Source organism: Squalius cephalus (assembly GCF_949319135.1).
Source record: "Squalius cephalus genome assembly, chromosome: 24".
Lineage (NCBI taxonomy): Eukaryota > Metazoa > Chordata > Actinopteri > Cypriniformes > Leuciscidae > Squalius > Squalius cephalus.
In genome coordinates, this window is record NC_137145.1 from 11,335,289 (window position 1) to 11,354,499 (window position 19,211).

At 38.5% G+C, this 19,211-nt stretch overlaps 1 protein-coding gene across 1 annotated transcript in view; it reads right to left on the bottom strand.

Annotated features, from left to right (window-relative positions):
• The window catches only part of ppm1e (protein phosphatase, Mg2+/Mn2+ dependent, 1E), a 49,073-nt gene that overhangs the window by 12,464 nt on the left and 17,398 nt on the right, over positions 1–19,211 (bottom strand). Inside the window, exon 2 of the mRNA XM_079861587.1 lies at positions 868–989. Coding sequence (XP_079717713.1) covers positions 868–989 — 122 coding nt within the window. The remainder of the gene's footprint in view (positions 1–867; positions 990–19,211) is intronic.

Consider the following 19,211-nt stretch of genomic DNA (forward strand, 5'->3'; position numbering starts at 1 on the left):
ATTCTACAGGAGCTTATATTGTCTAAATAAATGAAAAATATAACACTAAAAACTAAAATCAATTGTTTTAAATACAGTAAGAAAAATTCATATTCATTTTGATATTTGCTAAAGATTACGTTAAAAAAATTGTTACGAAATTATTAGTGTTTTTAGAAATATAAGGTGATCGAAAAGTAAAAATAAAGCAACTTGGCATGTACAATTAAATGCAACATCGACCGATACGTATTCATGTAAAAAATCCTAAATATAGGCTGATAACAAATATGGTACTGAAATATTTTGCATCCACATCAACATTTGAATGCCAGGCATTATCTGTTTTAACATTCTTTCAGTTTACAGTTATTGCTACAGAAAGAGTCTTGACGGTGAGAGCGAAGTGAAGGGGGAAATTAATCAGAACGGACATGATTTCATAACAAAAAGAAGTGATTGACATTAAAATATGAATCGATTTTCGGAGCTCTCCTTTCAACAACAGCTAAAACTGTGGCACATTAGCAGCCTTTTCCATCTCAAATTCCTTTGCCATTTCAATTCGAATATAGAAAGATAAGAAAGCAATTCAGGCCAGCGTTAAGTTAGTAAGTGACCTAAATTTGCACTTGAATAGGAGGCTCAAAATTGTGCAGAATGGCCTACATTCGGATCAAATATTATGTGATCTCTTCTCTACTCGATAGCAACACTTCAATACAGATTCTCTGGCTTTATTGATGCTGCATGACTTCAGATGGGTCACGACGAGTGTCAAAAACTACAATGAATCAACGCTAGACTAGTCTCAGTCCAAGTCGTCCATTCATTAATCGAGTCTTTTCAGTTTACGTTTATGTGATGCAGTTTTTATGGGTCACTCACGAGGCAGCCTGTCTGTTCCGTCCTCCGCATTCTTGATGCGATGGTACACAGAGAGATCGCTCTGCAGAATACTGTCGGCTGTACCACGGGCCAGAGCTGCAGCCAAGGAGAAAGGGCAGTTACTGTGAAAGAGAAATGAGGAGAGAAAGAGAGAGCGCTTTTAAAACATCTGCTGAGTAGATCACAGAAACATTATGCAAAGGAGCGCTGTCAGGATTTGATTCAATTTCCCCTTCATTTTTTCTTTTCTCAGCACCAGAGCGAGAGCTCGTTTAACCGTGAGATGATGAGTAGGAGGCAAAAGCAATATGCACAGGTCAAAACAGAGAAAATGGCCAAAGAATCCATCTGAATAGGTTCTTATGATCACCGTGCACCAAAAAAACCCTCTTTGCAAACAGACTTTCTTTCAGTATGGGTCAAATATTCCTTTAAAAAAGCTTATGCTGGGGAACAAGGGTAAAAAGCTGAACTGTAAGTGTTAAAGCCTGGCTTTTTAACTACTGATGTGAATATCCTTTTAGGGCTTGTCGCTCTGATGGATTGAGAGAGTGAGGAGAGGCACTCTAAAACTAGCCTGACCCAAATCCACTTTAGCACTCCGCAGTGCTGAGAGCCGGGACCCTGCTGGATCACTGAAAATAAATACAACTGCACATTATGAAATCAAGAGCCGACACTTAAAGACAAGCCCCGTCATCCCCATAAGAGGATTTCATAAGAGATGATCGTGGAATTCTCATCCAAACAGAGCAGGGATCTCCCCATTAAATGACTGACAATGATGTTCAAGATAAGGACAAGAAATCCTTTATTTTATATGACATATTGACATGCTGACATTTTTTGGGGGGGTAGATTACAAGAATATAATCTAATTCAGAGTTGAAATGCACATTTTAAGACCTTTATGGAACCGGTTTTGACTGTGAATATATATACACACACACACACACACACACACACACACACTACCGTTCAAAAGTTAAGGGTTGGTAAGGATTTTTTATGCTTTTTGAAATAAGTCTAATGCTCACCAAGGCGGCATTTATTTGATCAAAAATACAGTAAAACAGCAATTGTAACGTTTTCAATTTTGGTTCCATTTCACTGTTTTCTGTTCCTCTTTTGCCTGCCTTAGTTCTCTAGTTAGTTCCCCTGGTTGTTAATTAGTTCCCACACCTGTTCCGGTTTATCCTTAATTACACTCGCCATGTAAGCCCTGAGTTTTTTTCTTTTGTTCAGTTCTTTGTCAGTCACAGGAGATTAAAGGGGTGGTTCAGGATTTTCGACATCGGACCTCATTTTCAAGTGAGCCTGGTTGTTATTCATCAGTGGAGACAGTTTTCAAAAAAAATTCATCCAGTCCTTACTTTTGGATAGTTCGCCTATGCTAGGCTAGCGCTAGTCAACGGTGCATGTTAGCCTGCCATTAAAAACAATTTTACCCACTCCACAGTACACCAAAAGCAAATAAATTATAACGCCAGACTATCGATGTAAATGTCTGTTGAGAGAATAATGTTAGAAATCAAAGTACTCTTGTATCTCAATTATCTGCGGCAGGTTAATACACTTGCGTGATTGTTATGTGGACCGGCTCTCTCGGTTTCCTAGGTAACCAAATATAACTCCTAGACTGCTTATAAATACAGGGAACAAATTATAACTAATGCAATGTGATGAAAGGGTAGTTTGATTTCTAACATTATTCTCTCAACAGACATTTACATCGATAGTCTGGCGTTATAATTTATTTGCTTTTGGTGTACTGTGGAGTGGGTAAAACTGTTTTTAATGGCAGGCTAACGTGCACCGTTGACTCGCGCTAGCCTAGCATAGGCGAACTATCCAAAAGTAAGGACTGGATTAATTTTTTTGAAAACTGTCTCCACTGATGAATAACAACCAGGCTCACATGAAAATGAGGTCCGATGTCGAAAATCCTTGAACCACCCCTTTAACTTAACACAACCCCACATATGTTTTAGTTTGAAAATGTATCTTTTTTCTCTCCGTTTTCGCCTTCCGTCCACACGGAGACAGTGTTTTTGTCTGAAAACTGACCTGGATGCATCAGTGAATGGTGAGATTTTGATAAATAAAATGATCCTGCCAGAAGAATAGCATGAGAATTTTCCGTCTGTATCATCTCAGTGAGCTTTTGTGAGGTTTTGCGCATGCGTAGTGAGGTAAATTTAGTGTTTTCTGACGTTTCAGTGTGGAATGTGGATGAGAAACCTTTGGAGAAGGCTTGAAAACGCTAGTGTGGATAGAGAGCGTTTTCAAAACACAGTTTTCTAAAGTATCCGGATTAATTAATGTAGATATTCCCTTGGGAAAGCGTTTTCGAAAAGCTTTGCAGGATAAAAACTGCATCTCAATGTGGACGGAAGGCCAAAATGGAGAGAAAAAGATGCGTTTTAAAATGAAAACATATTAGTGTGGGCAAGGCCTGAGTGTTCTGTTTTGGATTTATTAAAGACTGTTTTTGTTTCTCCACTTCTTCTTTGTGTGCTTTATTACACCCACACATTACAGAAATATTGTGAAATAGTATTACAATTTAAAATAACTGTTTTCTATTTTAATATATTTTACAATGTAATTTTATTCCTGTAATGGAAATATGAATTTTTCAGCAGCCATTACTGCAGTCTTCAGTGTTACATGATCCTTCAAACATGCTAATTTAGGCCTCAAGGAACATTTATTATTATTATTATCAATGCTGAAAACATTTCTGCTTAATATTTTTTTTGTGGAAACCATTTATTTTCAGGATTCTTTGATTAATAGAAAGTGCAAAAGAAGAACAACACTTATATTTTGTAACATTACAGTAGCATAACTATTGATCAATGTAATGCTTCCTTGCTGATCAAATCCCCCAAAAAAGAAGACAATTTAATTATTGCTTTTCCGACCATTCAATAATAATAAAAAAAAACACAGACAAATAAGTGCAGTTTCTAACTGTGGAAAGGAACAATTATCTGACTAGAGGAACACATTAATATCAGTGAATAAATATACCACAGAAATCTTCTAAACGTGTGTCTTAGACAGTGTCAATGTGCCATTCCCGTCCACTCAGTCAGTGAGGGGCTTCAGCAGCGTTTGCCAACATTCTGTTGAATTAATAGCTTCAGCTGTGGCCTGATGAGAGAGGATAACACAGCCATCCAATAATGTGATGGCCTAATCCTCAAAACATTTATTATGACGCGCTCAATTTATGAACGATGGTCCATAATGAATTAAAACAATGGATTTAATTCTAAATAAAAAATTTTTCCCTAAGTTTCTGGTAACACTGTATATGAATCCTCTATATGTAATGTATTATAAAATGTTCAGTTATAATGCCATATAATACATCTTATACATGTTGTATGTCATCTGTACCATTATATTCTTGGTTACACCCATTCATTGTAGAATATAAAGTATGAGCAACCCACAACTAAAGTCTTGTATCAGTTACAGTTCTCTGGTGCTACCACGAGTAAGTATTAAGAAAATATAACCAAAAATGAGGCATTATGAATATGTTAATCATGCATTAAAATGCCTCCGCTCTGGTGGCCATAGAAACATGAGGCTGTACAGCAATGGCAGCTGATGCGCCTGCGTAACCATGACAACCCTGACAGCACAACGTGGGCTGCGCCATGACGACGGGATGCTGTGGTGAGTGATGTTGTAGTGAGGAAAAAAGCCACCATCTGCCCTCAGGTCAGAACACACGTTAGATATTAGAAATCAGAGCAATCTCTAACTGCTTCACACACACACACACACACACAAACACAGTCAGCACAAGAGGCTGGGATACCAGCCCCGCAGACAGGAGGGCGGAAAGTGGAGCGTTCTCAAGGACGGCTCAATGACGGTCTGCTCCAAATGAAAGGATCCAGCAGAGAGATGAGAAGGAGGCTAAAAACTAACAGCTAACAGATTCTTCCAGACAACATGATATAGTTGGCTCTCTCAGTATGAAGAAGTGATGAAAGAGATTTTAATCAGAATCAATTTACCCACATAATTATCCTAATTACACTGTTCATCTTTTTTGGATCTAGCTATCCATGTATTATCTATCCATCTTTCTATCTGTCTGTGTCCATCCATCCATCCGCAGATCTGTCAATCTAGCTATCTATCTAGTTTGGATCTACAGTGAGGAAAATAAGTATTTGAACACCCTGCTATTTTGCAAGTTCTCCCACTTGGAAATCATGGAGGGGTCTGAAATTGTCATCGTAGGTGCATGTCCACTGTGAGAGACATAATCTAAAAAAATATATATATCCAGAAATCACAATATATGATTTTTTAACTATTTATTTGTATGATACAGCTGCAAATAAGTATTTGAACACCTGTCTATCAGCTAGAATTCTGACCCTCAAAGACCTGTTAGTCTGCCTTTAAAATGTCCACCTCCACTCCATTTATTATCCTAAATTAGATGCACCTGTTTGAGGTCGTTAGCTGCATAAAGACACCTGTCCACCCCATACAATCAGTAAGAATCCAACTACTAACATGGCCAAGACCAAAGAGCTGTCCAAAGACACTAGAGACAAAATTGTACACCTCCACAAGGCTGGAAAGGGCTACGGGGAAATTGCCAAGCAGCTTGGTGAAAAAAGGTCCACTGTTGGAGCAATCATTAGAAAATGGAAGAAGCTAAACATGACTGTCAATCTCCCTCGGACTGGGGCTCCATGCAAGATCTCACCTCGTGGGGTCTCAATGATCCTGAGAAAGGTGAGAAATCAGCCCAGAACTACACGGGAGGAGCTGGTCAATGACCTGAAAAGAGCTGGGACCACCGTTTCCAAGGTTACTGTTGGTAATACACTAAGACATCATGGTTTGAAATCATGCATGGCACGGAAGGTTCCCCTGCTTAAACCAGCACATGTCAAGGCCCGTCTTAAGTTTGCCAATGACCATTTGGATGATCCACAGGAGTCATGGGAGAAAGTCATGTGGTCAGATGAGACCAAAATAGAACTTTTTGGTCATAATTCCACTAAACGTGTTTGGAGGAAGAAGAATGATGAGTACCATCCCAAGAACACCATCCCTACTGTGAAGCATGGGGGTGGTAGCATCATGCTTTGGGGGTGTTTTTCTGCACATGGGACAGGGCGACTGCACTGTATTAAGGAGAGGATGACCGGGGCCATGTATTGCGAGATTTTGGGGAACAACCTCCTTCCCTCAGTTAGAGCATTGAAGATGGGTCGAGGCTGGGTCTTCCAACATGACCCAACATGACCCGAAGCACACAGCCAGGATAACCAAGGAGTGGCTCTGTAAGAAGCATATCAAGGTTCTGGCGTGGCCTAGCCAGTCTCCAGACCTAAACCCAATAGAGAATCTTTGGAGGGAGCTCAAACTCCGTGTTTCTCAGCGACAGCCCAGAAACCTGACTGATCTAGAGAAGATCTGTGTGGAGGAGTGGGCCAAAATCCCTCCTGCAGTGTGTGCAAACCTGGTGAAAAACTACAGGAAACGTTTGACCTCTGTAATTGCAAACAAAGGCTACTGTACCAAATATTAACATTGATTTTCTCAGGTGTTCAAATACTTATTTGCAGCTGTATCATACAAATAAATAGTTAAAAAATCATACATTGTGATTTCTGGATTTTTTTTTTTAGATTATGTCTCTCACAGTGGACATGCACCTACGATGACAATTTCAGACCCCTCCATGATTTCTAAGTGGGAGAACTTGCAAAATAGCAGGGTGTTCAAATACTTATTTTCCTCACTGTATCTCTATGTATCTTTCTATCTGTCTGTGTCCATCCATCCATCCATCCGCAGATCGATCAATCTATCTATCTATCTATCTATCTATCTATCTATCTATCTATCTATCTATCTATCTATCTATCTGTTCATTGATCTATCCACCTTTCTCTATTTGTTTATCGATTTCTATCCATTTATCTGTTCATCTATATGTAAATCAATCTGTTTATTACTCTCTCTTTCTTCCTCTATCTGTCTATCTGTTCATCAGTTTATCCATTTATCTATGCATCTATTTATCCACTTATCCATCCACCTATCCACCCATCCACAATACCTAACTAACATGGTGTGTGAATCAGATCCTAAAAGACACTGGAAGTCTTTGAAATCATGCGTGTCGCAGGGACAGCAGTGTGCTTTAGTGTCCGCCATGACAGAAATATGAAAAGATGGGAAAGAAAAGTGACAGTGAGATGTGGGAGGAACTGATGGCCTGAGGAGGGGACGACGACAGAAAGAGAGAGAAATGACATGCCAATTGCCATCACATTCTGGGATCCTCCTCCGCATTTCCATTCATAGAAATGCTCTTGCTCTTTCTCTCCTTCTCACACGCACGCAGCCGTCACTACCTGAGTGGGAGGGGGTGCTGAGGTGGGGAGCTCTGATTGGCTGAGCCTCTCGGGCACAGCTAAGGTGAGCCAATGGGAGACGCCCGTTTCTTAAGCAGCACAGAGGAGTCTGAGGAATGCTAAGGAATGAGGATTAGAGAAGAGTCTTTTTTTGTCCTCTCAACCAAGTTGCAATATATATATATATATACACACGCTGCTTTCTTTTTCCCCAGACTTCAAAGCATCGCACAAAGTGCCGTCTCTGTAGTAGACTAAGATCTCACAGCATGGTTATGTGTTGCCAGAGACTGTGAAAGGAAATTAAGCATAAATAGAAATGTCTCTGCTCTCATTTTGGTTGCGTTTAACAGATTAGCCTGGTTACGGAAGATAACTGCAACTATACAGCAGGAGGGTAAAAAAAAAGAGAAGGAGAGTGAGAGAAACAGAAATGTGTGTCGGGGAGCCTTGCTTTGACGTCATTCAGAGGAATGAAGGCTCAGTGTGGCTAACACTATATAGTCACACTTGATGTCAGGAGAGAAGTGACGCTTTGCGCACACACGAATACACACTATTGATGGACTTGCATTGCATATGAATGCAGTAATTATAACTAGGGACGTAGTTAAAGACCCACACACACATTCAAAATTAGTTTCATCTCATAATACAATAATTAAGCAAGGTATAAGAGGCTGTGTTATAATTTAAAGGGCTTTCTTCCAAGCTCTCAAATGCCTTATTGCTTAAATTAAATAGATAATACATAATAAGAATATAAGATAAATCATTTTTCAGTAAATATAACTTAACCTTTAAGCGGGTGCACTGAAAAAAATAGTTGTAGGATCTACTTTGAAACACTTTTCTCTCAGAAATTGCTAGTAAATTTCACAAATAATTACAAAGTGCAAGTGACATTGAATTAATCAAGAAATTTTGTAGAAAGACCGAAATAGTATTTTCTTGTAAAATTAAGTTCGACAAAATCAAATCGACAACAGTAACGCTGGCTCACCCAATGCAGTGCATTTGGGGCGGGGCTATCTGTCTGTTCAACCAATGGCATACAGATGGAAACTAATGTGAAAACAGTCATTATATTAGCAATTCTGTTTAATAATAGACTTTAAGACTAGATGAACTACAATTTTATTTTCCAATACATTTGAACTAAATATGGAAATAGTTATGTGTATCTGGAAGAGCCTGTTTTTGTTTTAGTGTGGCTTGGCATTCACGTTATAACCCACCTACAGCAAAATCATGTCACACACACACAAGGCTCTCAAGGGGGTTTCTACTCCTACATTAACTTTCAACGTCCTTGACTGTGTAAGATCTCCCAAACACTCAACATCACTAGTGTCACACACAGCTTCTCCTCTGAGACGCCAGTTCAGTTTAGCGATAAGTGGCTGTTCTGTTGTGATCCATGTTTGTGACGTGCAGCCATAATGAAGTATCATTTATCATCAAGATTAAACTATGATAAACATGCCTAAAATGATTATTAATGGGATAGTTTGCAAAAAAAAAAAAAATGTGTTCACAACTCGTATGACTTACTTTCTTCTGTGGAACACAAAAGGTATTTTCAGCAAATAATGGCTCAAATTTTTGGTCTGTTCCTTACAAAGCTATCATATGACTTCAGAAGAGATGATAAATATGGACTACATTTATGGTGTTTTGTTTCTTTCTTGTTTGTTATGTTAGAGTCTGCTAGTCCTAGTCCCCAACCACTTTCATTATATTTAGGAGCCAGGATATTCTTTAGAAAAATCATCTTTTATGTTCCACTAAAGAAAGTAAGTCAGATGGGTTTGAAACGACATGAGGGAAAGTAAATAATGACAACATTTTTCCCTTTTCCTTTAATGTGCGCAACATACCATGTTTAATTGTGTAATACAGCATGTAAGTGGACTTTCCCCAGTTCATCAGAAGAGCTGGTGGGTGAAAATTAAATGAAATTTGTGGGTGCTTGTTGATAAGTTGGAGTGTGTGTGTGTGTGTGTGTGGGCGCTCTCTCACATATATGACTCAAGGGTTATTAATAGAAGCATTCAGGATTAACACCAAACTAAATCCTCTTCCTGTCCATCACTCTCTCAATCTCTCTATTACACCCACTGTCCTCCCACACACACACACACACACACACACACATACACGTACAATAACAGCATGCCTAAATAAAGACTAGTGCTTGTTCTGGGTCAAGGACCTTCATGAAAACCCCACTTTTCCCATCATTCCTCTTCTGCTCAGTATAGCGCCTCAGAGTCACGCTTTCGGAAAGGGAGGGAGAGAAAAGAGAGAGATGGCGTCATCACACCCACACATTGCGCTAACCCACACTTTTCATACTCTCTTCCTTTGACCTGCCTGCTGACGTCGCACAGGTTGAAAAGCTTTGCATACCTTTACCGACAAACTGAGTAAGAGCTAAATAGAAAGAGAGACAGAATGAGACCTAAAGATAAAGAGAGAAATAGGGCTTTATCAGAATAGGCTGCTTTTTGATGTCACAGAAAGTCGTGTTATCTCAGGTAACAGATAAAGGTGGGGTACACAGCGCAACTGGGCCTCAGAGAGCATCCTCATTATTTAATCTTTATACGGCAATTTCAAGGCACAGACAAGCAGCATTTAGTTCTTAATGTCACGGACTGTTTCGCCTATCATCATTTCTGGAGGCTTTGTTCAGAGTGGTGTACAAAAATACATTAAAATGAATAAAATTATGTCCATGCCATTATTTACAGAAAAATAAATGACTAAAGGAAAGCTAGATCTTTTCACTGCCTGTTCATACCAAGAACGATAACTGTCAATATAACTATAGAGAAAACAGTGTTAGTGCCCACACTGACGCATAGTAATATTCAGTTTATTATAAGCACACTGCAGTTGTCTTCTGCCACTTTAATCATTCTGAAAGTGTTTCCAATAATATCATTGCTCTGTGTGATTAGAGTTATATTTACTGGTGTTCCCAATTCTCATAGAATTAGAACGATTATTAAAACTTAATATAGTTATCGTCCTTGGTGTGAACTGTGAACCAGGGTCTTCAGAATGTCATTGTTCTTTGAAGGAACCACCAGCATGATGCTAGAATGTTATTAGGGTGTTGCTATGTTCTTTTAAAGGTGTTCTGAATCGGTTTTAGAATGTTGCTGTGGTGGCTAGGATGCATGGTTTGGTTGCAAATTGGTTGCTTACTATATATATATGTATATATATGTATATACACATACGCTGCATCCAAAATCGAATACTTTCCTACTATATAGTATGCGAAAAACAGTAAACCATAGTAAAAGTTAAAACATTAAAAGTTCCATAGTAAAAACATGTAATATTGAGGTAATAAATATAAAAACAAAAACCAACCCATTTCTTCTGGAATTTAAATTAGCGGTTGAATGTGGCATCTACGTATACCTATGGCTTACTGGCCCAGTTTTTTATCAATTTAATCGTCCAGTAACGTATAAAACAAAATTACCTTTTGAAAATAGTAAAAGCACACTTCTCAACAAACTGTATAATTTGATTCAACATTCATGCCCTTTTTTTAAACAAAAACGGTGCAAAAAAAAGTCTAATTCTTAGTTACGAATTTAAGCACACCCCTATAATTTGACAATTATTGTCTATAGAGAAATGTTGCCCTAGTGTTCTTGATCTCCAGTGTTAATTGGACCACAGGACTGAACAGATTTGAGTGCACTTGTGTTGGAATCTAGGCCATCAGCCCTCCAAACTCTTCACAGACGTTATCGCCATGCCATCTGGGCATCATCTCTCCCTGGCAAGGCGGCTCTATGTCCGAATCTCCAAAGGGGCAAGAACACAGTGGCCTGAAACCCGGGCTGGACGGTTGCCAGCAGAGGCTCCAGGCTATGACATAATACGACACACACCTTGACACCTAGCAAGGGGATTGAACACCCCCGGGAGAATCAAAAATTATGCCTGGACATCCTGCAAGCATGTGAAAAATAAAAACAGAATGAAAATCGCTATCATTGAAAAAAATCAACAGGCTGGTGAATTAGAAATATGGGGCAACAGAAATATAGAAACATAAAGGAGATTAGAGCTAAAGAAAACAGAAAATATGAAATGACCTCACAGATCATTTTTGCACAGCACTGATTGATAATGCTTGATAAAAAAAATAGCATGGCTTTACTAATGGGGATCTTCTAGGAATTCTAAAAGCAGCCTATATAAAGTTGCATAATCTTAATGGCATCCTAATCATAAAACCATAAAACAACAAATAACTGTGAAATATATCCATCCTAGCTAACCTAATTCCATCCTCTCCAGTAGTTTTATTACAGGTCTGTTAAGGTCATTGCTGCTCAGTACTGAATGCATGTCCACAATCATCATGTTGATTGTACATTGCCATAATGCAGTTGCAATGATACTGTGTGTGGTCAGTATCATCACACCCTAAAAACCATAAGCAAGCCAATACAAAACATAAACTGGTTAGCCAATTTGAGTTATAACACCATATACCGAGTCCAATCTGTTGCTAGGTGCTACTAGGCAGAGGGCGTACTGTGGTTATTAAAGATCTTTGAATGTGCGTATCTACCCAGGATGTTAATGGGGCCTGAATAAACACATATTTGACAAAGTGTCATCATGTAATAGAGCCACTGTTTAACACACAGCTCTCAATCACGTAGTTCTGTTTAGCGAAACCAGTGAGGTCGGATATTACCGGACACTTTTTGAGTCATAAGCTCCCTCTGGAATATTTGTTTTTCCCCACAATGCATTTGCCAAACAAATCTCTTTTTGGATTATGGAAAGCAGGGTTTGAACTTTCACTTGGTAATACACCTTTCCTAGAAGTGATATTTGGTTGATTTGTAAATAATAGATGACCATTCAATATTTTAAATATCAATATTTATGATTTTTTTTCAAATTCCTTGTATTTCATTAATTACAGATTATAGTGTATGGAAAAGCAATGTTCAATGATTTCATACATAAATTAAAACATATTATTTATAGTAATATATAAATAGAAAAATATGAAAATATATTTAAATAATTATAATATTTTTTTTTTTTTTACATAATTATAAAAATGTAATTTAATATAAATATGTGTGTGTGTATTATTATACATATAATTGACATATTAATTAATTTAAAGTCAAGTAATCTTTATTTATATAGCGCTTTATACAATAGATTGTTTTAAAGCAGCTTTAGAGGGATATAGAGGAAAATAATAATAATGAGTTCAATTATGCTTTAAAGCAACTCTAAAAAGACAAAAGTGTCATTGTTCAGCTGGAAATTAGTCGATCCAGTTTCGTTCAATAACTGTGTAAAGATCATCAATATTAAAATTGAGTTCAATTCAGCTGAAAACAGTGATGTCATCAGTTCTCATCCAATTGTGTCAGTAAAGTCAAATTGCCGAATATTAAGTGTCCCCAACTAAGCAAGCCAGAGGCGACAGTGGAAAGGAACCTAAACTCCATCAGGTGACAGACAAAAACAAATTAGTCTCTCTCTCCATTCAAAATTCCTGTTGATGTTAATCATAAGTCCAAGGTTCAAGTTTCGGTACATAGCAGACAAATTAGGTCTCAGGCTGGCAGCATGTAGATGCTTGAAAATCTGAAGGATAAATAAGGTGAGCGATGTGGGCTATACGAAATGAAGTGTGCAAGTCTATTTGAGAGCAGATGACCTAGTTGAGCCAAAGAGGACGGTAATTTAGGCTGTAGTGAGACCGACGCACAGTTCTACCTTCTGACCAAAACTTCTTTCTCTCCCCTCTAATAACTTCCAAATTTATATTCCACAGCAACCAGTTTTCCATATTCATCGAAAAATGATTCCACCCATCCTTAGCAGACTTCATAAACTATTTTAGGCTACTTTTGTTTTAATTAGAGAGAGTTAGGTCAAGGTCAAAGGTCAAAGCATATCTTGCCACATGCACAGTGAGGAAAACCTGTACAATGAAATTCTTTGAAATTCTATGAAACTGCAAAGTATGTAAAAACAAAAACAAAAAACACACACAAACAAAATAAAAATGCTGTAGAAATAAGAATTAGACTGTATAAAATATTAAAATATGTGTAACCCAATGTGCAATATTGACTATGTGCAAAATAATAATACATTAAAGTGCAATTTGAGTGCAGCTTCATGATAATAGCAGCAATAACATTAACATATGTGCAATTGATGCAACAATTAGTCCAACTATTCTATGAGATAGATGAGACTAATCTGTGTCCACTGGCTACCTGTTTAAGAGTCTGATAGTTGAGGGGTAGAACGAGTTCCTAAATCTAAAAGTCCTGCATTTCACACTGCTATACCTCCGTCCCGAGGGTAGAAGAGTGAACAGTCCATGCTGGGGGTGGGTAGGGTCCTTAATGATGGAGGACTCTGAGATGGTAGATGGCCTGCAGAGAAGGCAGTGGAGTCCTGATGATCTTCTCAGCAGTCTTCACAATTTGCGGTCATTTGCGGTCCCTCACAGTAGTGTTTCCAAACCACACAGATGTTAAAGATGTCAACTAAAACTAATATTGTATAATGGAAGCTATAAGTCAACTACAATGATGTAATATACTGTTTTATGCCATTTTACAATAGTTTGATCTTAAAAGGGATTAAAACTCACAGAAAATGGCTGCCAGTCAAAAAAACATGAACAATGTGTAAGCATAGAGGCATAAATAGCCGGACAAAAGCCTGGATTCACTGTGTTTCTTACTATTGAGAGCCCCCCCTGATGAGCTTCTTCGTCCTTCACCTGTAATATTTGGTCAGAATAACTTGAGAGGTTGACAAGAGCAATTTTTCAAGAGAAACCAGGGCACTTGGAGAGACTCTACACCTTTAAGTGCACTTATACGGCACTGAGAGCGGATGGAACAATGGAACACACTTGGTTACTTCTTGTTCCGCCCAAGCCAATCATGTTGCTTGGGCCAAGGTTGTCTCCATGGCGATGGCAATGCTCAATTCTTGAGGTAAACCATGTGAATTTTCTTTGACACTTGAAAGAACACAAACATCTTTGTTATTAATCTGCCAGTTAATTAACCTTAAATCCAGATACCAGGGCAGCTTCATGAATAAATCTTACTAGAAAGGCTTGATATCTTTGGTTTGAATTCCCAAAAGAATTATGTGCTATCTTAGACATAAAATCTTATTTCCCTAAAAATCGGGAAATCTAATGCTTGCTATCGCATGATTTGACATTGCTCCCTTACACTGAAAAAAAGATGCTGTAGAACCTGCAGGACAGCCAGCCAGCCTCATTTCAGGACACAAACAAAACCTCTCGCCCTATTGTCTTCCAACCCGGGATTAACACCATAATCCAGAGATTACCATTTGCACTATTTTCCAGCCTTATTTGGCTATAGACAGACAAAGAGAGTCCGGGATGTCTCGGGAAGCAGCCGGCGCTTCCGGCGCAATTGTTAATTTCGGAAGTCCCCGAGAAGGAATTAATCAGCGGCATGGAGATTATTACCCAACACGCCTCTGCTGATTAAGAGTTACGCAAAGAGACATCACGAGTGCACACAAGGCCATGACTTTGGAAGCAACATGCTCAGCAATGCCCTGGGTTCATCGTCACTGATCTATAAGGCGATCAAATTAGAGTCTCTCGTCCACAAATGAAAGCACAGACACTGCCATGATCGGGGCAAAATAATCATCCTGCCTTGTTAGTACTTATGTACTTAAAGGGTTAGTTCACCCAAAAATGAAAATTCTGTCAGTAATTACTCACCCTCATGTTGTTCCAACCATGTAAGTCTTTCGTTCATCTTCGGAACACAAATTAAGATATTTTTGATGAAATCTGACGACTGCATCACTCCTCCATAGGCTTTCAGAGGGACCGAAACTCGTCGGCCCAGAAAAGTTTTTAAAAACATTGTTAAAATAGTCCAAGTGACTACAGTGGCTCTACATTACGTTTATCATGCGACGACAATACTTTTTGTGCGGAAAAACAACAGTTGGATCTTTATCCAACTATTAGTGTTCTTCAATGTGGGCCTCTGACGGGAGCGCCAGGACGCATGCGCGAGAACTGAGATTACGGCGTTCTTCTTCTATTGTTACTGGCTGCTCAGTCGTATTACCGCCATTTACTGTACAAGATCATAGATATCATATAATAATATGATATCTATGTACAAGTTGACGTCCCGACATTGCCGGAAGCGCAAAGCGTTCTGTTTATAAGAAGAGGAAGACGCACGCTGTAGAACGAAGAAGAAGAAGAAGAAGAAGAACGCCGTAATCTCAGTTCTCGCGCATGCGTCGTGGTGCTCCCGTGAACTCTCGCCAGAGGCCCACATTGAAGTACACTAATAGTTGGATAAAGTCGTTATTTTTGTTGTTTTTCCGCACAAAAAGTATTGTCGTCGCATGATAAACGTAATGTAGAGCCACTGTAGTCACTTGGACTATTTTAACGATGTTTTTAATAACTATTCTGGGCCGATGAGTTTCGGTCCCTCTGAAAGCCTATGGAGGAGTGATGCAGCCGTCAGATTTCATCAAAAATATCTTAATTTGTGTTCCGAAGATGAACGAAAGACTTACATGGTTGGAACAACATGAGGGTGAGTAATTACTGACAGAATTTTCATTTTTGGGTTAACTAACCCTTTAAAGTTCTCCTCCACTAGCCTCGAACGCTTACCCTGTCTGCCATTGGTTGGACAAACAGATATTTCCACCACAAAATCACACCATTTTTTGAGCCACTGTTGTCATGCTGAGCTGATCAGGTAAAACAACCTTTGAGGGTATCAACCTAGAATGTATTACACAAAGATCTACACAAACAAGACTGCTCTTGTTCCAGATAATGTCATTGTTTGGGTGTGTTCAGATCTCTGGAATGCAGAGGTGATCAAAACAGTTCACTCAGCTGAACCTGTAAAAATACATTTGCACAGCCATGTTTAATGATGAATATATTTTAGCTGTGTTTCAAACCATAGTCAGTTCCCATATCACAAAAAATATATATATTTCAAAATATATTTCAAATGTATCTATAGTATATAAAACTGGGCCGTTTAAGGAAATATATTTTTCAAACCGGAAATATATTCCATATAATACTTAAATGCCAAAATATATTACAAAATATGTTTTAAATCTTTACTAATTTATTAATGAATCTTTATAAATCTAATTTAATTTTGGCTATATATAATATATATAAATGGCTATATATATATATATATAAAAACACAATTATAAAATTTAATAAATCTATTGTTATATATATATGAGAGAGAGAGAGAGAGAGAGAGAGAGAACCTAAGCATATAATATAAATATGTACAACAAATATATTTGTCACCGGTATAAAATCAGATGTGCACTTCAAGCGTAATGCATATCTTAAGTGCCATAAACCCATATTATAAGGTTCAATTAACGTGCATGTTATATTTTAGCCCAAATCAAATATGCAATTATTTTCTTGAGAGTCTACCCTCAGGACTTACTAATTACACACTGGAGACAATTATTGAGAGGCACTGTGTGGTAGTTGCTCAGTTCAGAGTTGACTTTGCAGTTTGCTCAATGGCACTTTGCAAAATGAAATTGATCAACTTGGAACAGGCAGTTCCTCTTAAGTATACAGGGCATTTTGAGCTCACCCTGAATCTCAGGTAAATCAATGATAAGGTTGTGGATTTGGTTCACTGAACTAAGCCATACCGCAGCCTGCTTCTAAATTAACTACATTTCTTTCAGAACATTTAAGTTGATCGAGTTGGTGCTTTACGCCATGGTGCATGATAGGATTTCGAGTGTTTTGATGTTTGTTTTGAGTGGGGATATCCTGAGTAAACCATTTATCCTATTATTTCTTCCCTCTCCCTTGCAAGTACACACACAAACACACACACAGGAGAGCGCATCATTCTTGTCGCTGATGTATTCCTTCTTCCCAGGTGGAGAAGAGGGGAGCTGACTGGTCGAAACTGCAACGATCGCTGCTGACGCCACAGGAAGAGTCTGTGTTAGTGTGTGTGTGTGTGTGTGTGTGTGTGTGTGTGTGTGTGTGTGTGTGTGTGCTCAGCATGCATAATATTGCCCTGCACAGACAGGGTTTCTGGCACTGATACCTGTCCTTGTAAACAGAGAAGATTGACAAATTGGCTTTACTCTGATAGGAACACTCTGACAAACTGCCCCACTTGTTTAAAGAAACAGTTCACCCGAAAATGAATCACTTACTCTCATTTCATTCCAAATGTTTTTTTTTGCATGACTTCCTTCCATGGAACACAAAAGCTTATTTTTTTTATGAAAATCCTGACCACTTTTTTCAGTACAATGGGAGTGAAGAGAGACTGGGGCTGCCATGCTTAAAAAACTCAATAAACGCATCATAAAAGTGCTCCATAGAGCTTGTGAACTACATTTCTATTCAAAAGTTTAATATAAGATATAAATACCAAATCAAATATAAAGCAACAAAAGAAACCTCAACATTTTTTAGAAGATATTTTGCTTTCATTTTTGTGAAGCAAGTCAAATTAGCCAGGCTAAGCGTCGTCAGAGAGCGACATAAGTGGCCTTAAGACCAAAGACTGGATTATGTAATCCACCAGCTGGCAGATCTGTTGTTTTGAGCAGCGAGATCATCTTAGGGGAAAAACCTGCACAGTCATGAATCTATGGACAAAAGGCTAATGATCACATGCAAAGTCTATCCTGTGGTAAACACAGATCCCAACAAGGTCACGATTGCAGGCAACATGGACAAGAGACTGCTTTCCATTTCCTCTTCCAAATCCTAGGCTTTCCTCTATAGTTATCCCACTCTAAGAAGCCCCCCCAAAACCCTGGTTTAGAGAGATGAGTCAGAATCTAAGCCCCACGGTGGTCCAGATTATTCACTGATGAGTCAGAGCTTTAGCGGAGAGAGAGCGAGAGAGAGAGCGGGGTACATCCAGGCACTTGACTGGAACACTGTGGCTAGTCGTGGATCTTTGGGGCGGCTCTGCTCATCAGCACATTGCTTATTATGACTCAGCCCTCACGCGGTCCACTCTCCCAGCGCTGACAGCTGAAGGCCACTGCAGAGGCGGACCGACGCAGCACACTATCTTCAGTCAGCTAATAGCTCCCTGCGACTCGGAGAGGGCCACGCTGTCACTGTGTGCTTTCTCCTTGTCAGTGTTGTGAAAGTTACGGTACCTCATCTCTCTCCCAGTGTCTAAAACGTCTTACTCACTATGTACAACACGCAGGGTAAAGAATAACGCAGGTGTGCAATTCAAAATAGCACTAACGTGGTTTTCCACCTCAGTGTTTTTCCTGGTCGTGAAGGTCACGACGATATCAAGAACTGAGCTGGAAAGGCTGGAGAAACGGTATGGAGGACAAAGGTCATGACAAAATGGGAAAGCAACTTTGTTGTGAAAGCTTTCAACAGAAAGTTGTTATGACTAAAACAGTCAGTGAAGATTTCTGGAGCCTTGGCCTCAGCAAGGACGTATTAAATTGATCAAATGCCACAGTAAAGACATTATATTTCAAAAGATTTTTCAAATAAATGCTGTTCTTTAAACTTTTTCATTCATCAAAGAAACGACAAAAGTATTAAGCAGCGCGAATGTTTTCAAAAAACTATTTTTTTTAACATTTTTACACAATTTTGAGCACCAAATCAGCATATGAGAATGATTTCTGGTGATTGAAATGATGCTGAAACAGGAATCACAGGAATAAATTACATTTTAAAATATATTAAAATGTAAAAACATTATATAATATTATTATATAAGAGACTTATTTTAAAAACATTAAAAAAAATTCATACCAACCACAAACTTTTAGTTATTTGAATAATTATAAAAATATATTCTTGCAGTA